Here is a 4,320-nt window from a genome sequence, read left to right as displayed (position 1 = left end):
AGGGTGGCGAGCCGGCCAGGATGCACAATCCACAAACCAGAGATGCAAGCACCCATCTCAATCACAGGAGCGGTAGCCGCCCAAAGTTGTTCTCATCCCGGCTGGTCATTTTCCCCTCTTTAACTCCCTTTGTTGGTGACCACTTCTTCCCAAAAGGTCACTGGTGCCGTTTCTCGATCGAGTGCTCATCCACTGGTTCCCCGGCCGGCCTGCCCAAGTGTCCATCCACGAAAATCATGCAGCATAGTCTGGTTTTATCCCAACCCGGCCGGCCTATCATATATGGATTTTGTTTGGCAAAATTCATCTGAAAATCCTTCAACTCAAAGGACCCAGCTAGTTAAGTGGATTAATAAATACTCCCTCCAGTCCTTTTTAGTCTGCATACAAGTTTTATCCGAAATCAATGTCTCTTTAATTTGACCAAACTTATTAAAAAAATATCAACATCCACAATGTCAAATCAATATTGTTAGATTCATCATGAAATGTAGTTTCATAGTATATATATTTGATATTGTAGATGTTGATATTTTTTAATATAAATTTAATCAAACTTTGTAAAATTTGACTTGATACAAATCTAATATGCGGAGTAAAAAGGACCGGAGGAAGTACAGAGTACAACGTAGCATAACAGGTGGTAGGAACCAAGTTGTTTTCTTCAAGTTCAACCGTGATGCGTGACGGCTCTAGCTACTACTAGTAGTTTATAATCATCAAATGTATTGTCTTGGATCTTGCAAGGAATTCCAGCTCAAGACCAACAAGTCTGTCGACCTAGCTAAAGCAACAAAGGCACACATCACATCAGTAGGAACACTACGTGTACCTAGCCCCTTGTATTCTCCTTTTATTGTATTTTCCACCATGCACCTTCGGTAATTCAGTTACCACGTTGCTACAATTTTTACAAGCTATAAAGTAGAACTTTCCACATTCCTTCTAAAAGTTACAGTTAATTTGTTTTAGATCATATACTACAGTGTGCCATGATATTCCATGTACAAATATACCGGCATAATGTAAGCAATTATAATTTTTTTCAGGGAATCATATATCACAAAAAGGTTTCATCATGTGTCAAATCAATACATGTACATAGTTGTAGTACCACCGTACTATTAAGGCTAGCCAGTGCTTAGTAGGCACCACACTTACTAGCCATTAATTATTACCAAGTTAATCATCGATACTCCGTTTCAATCAAAACTAACCAGGATCAATGGATCATTAGGCAAAGCCTCCACTCCAGTATATATCGATGGTGCAAACTCCACTCTTATCCTCTCTCCCTCCCACCTACTTGCGCACCCCCAAATCGCTTGCCTTTCCTCAGCCATCTGGTTGCCCTAGCTAGCTGGCTCGCCGGCCTGCTGCTGCCGTGCGCACACGCGCGCTATGCGGGCAATAGGTACGGCGAGGGAGAGCCGGCAGCCATGAGCAGAGACATCGACGAAGGGAGCGTTTCGGCGGCGACAGCAGGAGGAGGAGGAGGGGAAGTGGGTGACGAGCCGGTGGCCGGCGTCAGCGACGAGGCGGCAGTCGACTCGCACGAGAACGACTTGGTGATGCCGGGGTTCCGGTTCCACCCGACGGAGGAGGAGCTGATCGAGTTCTACCTCCGGCGCAAGGTGGAGGGCCGGCGCTTCAACGTCGAGCTCATCACCTTCCTCGATCTCTACCGCTTTGACCCATGGGAGCTCCCCGGTACACACTAGCTAGAACACACAGCCACACACCGCTTAGCTCAAATTAATCTTGGCAGATTGGGGTCTTGATTGATTTCTTGTTGTTGGCAGCAATGGCGGTGATTGGGGAGAAGGAGTGGTTCTTCTACGTGCCCCGGGACCGCAAGTACCGGAACGGCGACCGGCCGAACCGGGTGACGGCGTCGGGGTACTGGAAGGCGACGGGGGCCGACAGGATGATCCGCGGCGAGAACAGCCGGCCCATCGGCCTCAAGAAGACGCTCGTCTTCTACTCCGGCAAGGCCCCCAAGGGCGTCCGCAGCAGCTGGATCATGAACGAGTACCGCCTCCCGCCGCCCACCACCGACGCGGATCTCTTCTACAAGGTAATTGCCGCGATCAAGCAAGCGAAATTAGACTAGGGTTTTGGAATTTGGAGGCCAGACTTAAGACCCGGAAATTCCTCATCTCTTGATTGGTCTTTGTTTTGAGAAATCATGGGAAGCTAGCTATATACCAGCCGTTGTTCATGCTGTTAATCATTGATTTGATCTGCTTTTTGTTCACTGCTACCTTTTTTGTTGGTTGGCATGATTCACATGAACATGTGACATGCCTTTCCTCTCTTTCTTTTCAGATCTAAGAGCTTAGGGTTCGCTTTTTGCTCGTTCTTTTTGGCATACATATGGACATGTACAAACGCTGCCATGTTGAATTCAGAATTCCTCTTATAGCTGGCTAGATACCACTTGCATGTCCTCCAGATTCTTCAATTTAACTATTTGCATGTCCAAGCTAAACAGTCAATTCAGCTCCCCTTTGCTCAAATATTCAGATCCGAACTTAATTGAAGCATTTAATTCCATCTCACAGCTAGCGCTCACTTCATATGAAAAGCATGCACCCTGTTCCTCAGTCCTCACTCAATTTACTGCATCCTATGCCACCTAGCTAGTATCACGTACACGTAGAGGGTGTTTGTTTTCATGGACTTATTGGTCTAGGGACTTAAATAAGTCTCTATAAGTCTCATCTAAACCAAACAGGAGGGACTTATAGGGACTTAAAGTGGGCATTTGGGACTTATGAAATAAGACTCTCAAGGAGGGACTTATAGGGACTTATAGTTATAATATGGTCTTATAGAGACTTATAAATCCGAGGAACCAAACAGGTAGGGACTTTTTAGGGACTTGGAACTTATATGTTAGGACTAAAAAAAGTCATAGGACTTATGAACCAAACAGGGCCGTACTCGTGTAAGATCTTTGGTATTGATAGTAATTTCTTTAGCTTTGACGTGTCGCAGTAAATTCTGAATTCCTTAATTTGATCGTGCTTGCTTATGTAGTTTATCCGAAGTTCACAAAATGTTTCATGCATGCAGTCCGAGATCTCGCTCTGCCGCGTGTACAAGCGCTCCGGCATCGACGACGGCCACGGGAGGCCCTCCTCCAGCAACGCCCAAGCGGCCTCGGCGAGGCCGGGCACCTCACGCACCATTATTCCGCCGGCTGGCCAGCAGGTATCATCACCGTCGTCCACGCCGCTGTCACCGACGCAGCAGCCCAGCTTCCACGGCATACTCGGCCAAGGCGAGTGCTCGTCGGCGCCGCTGCCAGCCATCATGGACCAGGCCACCCCGCACAATAATGCTCCGCAGCTGCATCAGCCGCGGCCTCCTCCTCCCCCGAGGGCGAGCGCCTTTGCGTCGGCGATGAGCTCAACGATGTCGGTTGCGCCGGGCGCGAGGGGCTGCACGTACTCGCTCATGGCCCTGGCAGACGCACCCATGATGGGCAGCAGTTCCACGCCGGGGGACGAGCTGAGCCGGCTGGTGGGCCACAGCCAGGCCTACCCTAACCACCCGGCCGTCGGCAGCCACTTCCTCCCCTCACCGTCGTCGTCGCAAATTCCGCCCCTCGGAGAGATGCCGGTGTCGCCGGCCGACAAGCTTTGGGATTGGATCCACCCTGACACCTCAGGCAGCAGGGACTACGGAAGTTCTAGTTTTAAATGACTCCAAAACCAAGTAAATGCAGGCTTGAGAGGAGGTTGCATTGCATATGCCAGTGGGCAGTGGCACTATGCATAATTCGTAGGTTTTCGCAGCCACGGTTAACTCTGAAAACCATCAACCTAGACTTTACATTATACCCTTTCACCACTCTTCAGCAAGTGGTATATATGATTCAGAACTAAATTAAGATATATATAGCACTGATGTTGTAAGCACAAGTTTGTGTTCAGTCAGTCTAAACGTTCAGCTTCATGTCTTAGTTAACTCCACCCGGATCGATGTGTTTAACAGCAAATGAGGTTAGTTTACACTGTTGAATGGTGATCACCCAAAATCTAAGCCTCGGGCAGGCAGTTGTTTCTACTAGCATTTAATCTGCAATTCTGCATGGCACATGAAATAATGTGTGCATGATTGGCGGGAGACCGTTGCAGCAGGGGTTGTTTCTTTCTGCATGAGTGGGGGGAAGACTTGCAGGCGCGGTAGGTGTCAGATAAGGCGAGGATTAACTGGCGTGTGCATGGAATAATCCATGTGATTATTGCTCTTGCTCTTTTGCGTAGTGTTTTGCTCATTGCTGTGAGCCACTGGCTGCAAAAGGTAAGGATA

At 48.4% G+C, this 4,320-nt stretch overlaps 1 protein-coding gene across 1 annotated transcript; it reads left to right on the top strand.

Moving 5' to 3' along the window:
- The first annotated feature begins 1,259 nt into the window (after positions 1–1,259).
- LOC119279872 (NAC domain-containing protein 35-like) lies at positions 1,260–4,077 on the top strand. The gene is made up of 3 exons (XM_037560957.1): positions 1,260–1,710; positions 1,803–2,077; positions 3,079–4,077. The coding sequence occupies exons 1-3, from the start codon at positions 1,440–1,442 to the stop codon at positions 3,709–3,711; spliced, it is 1,179 nt and encodes a 392-aa protein (XP_037416854.1). The 5' UTR covers positions 1,260–1,439; the 3' UTR covers positions 3,712–4,077.
- Positions 4,078–4,320: the final 243 nt, after the last annotated feature.

This window comes from Triticum dicoccoides, chromosome 1A, assembly GCF_002162155.2.
Source record: "Triticum dicoccoides isolate Atlit2015 ecotype Zavitan chromosome 1A, WEW_v2.0, whole genome shotgun sequence".
In the NCBI taxonomy this organism is placed as follows: Eukaryota; Viridiplantae; Streptophyta; class Magnoliopsida; order Poales; family Poaceae; genus Triticum; species Triticum dicoccoides.
The sequence above is the reverse complement of the archived record's forward strand: the minus strand, read 5'-3'. Positions and strand labels throughout refer to the sequence as shown.

Coding starts and splice junctions, on each gene's coding strand:
- LOC119279872 (XM_037560957.1), top strand. CDS start 1,440: ATGAGCAGAGACATCGACGAAGGGAGCGTTTCGGCGGCGACAGCAGGA. Junction 1,711..1,802: donor TGACCCATGGGAGCTCCCCG/GTACACACTAGC, acceptor TGTTGTTGGCAG/CAATGGCGGTGATTGGGGAG. Junction 2,078..3,078: donor ACGCGGATCTCTTCTACAAG/GTAATTGCCGCG, acceptor TCATGCATGCAG/TCCGAGATCTCGCTCTGCCG.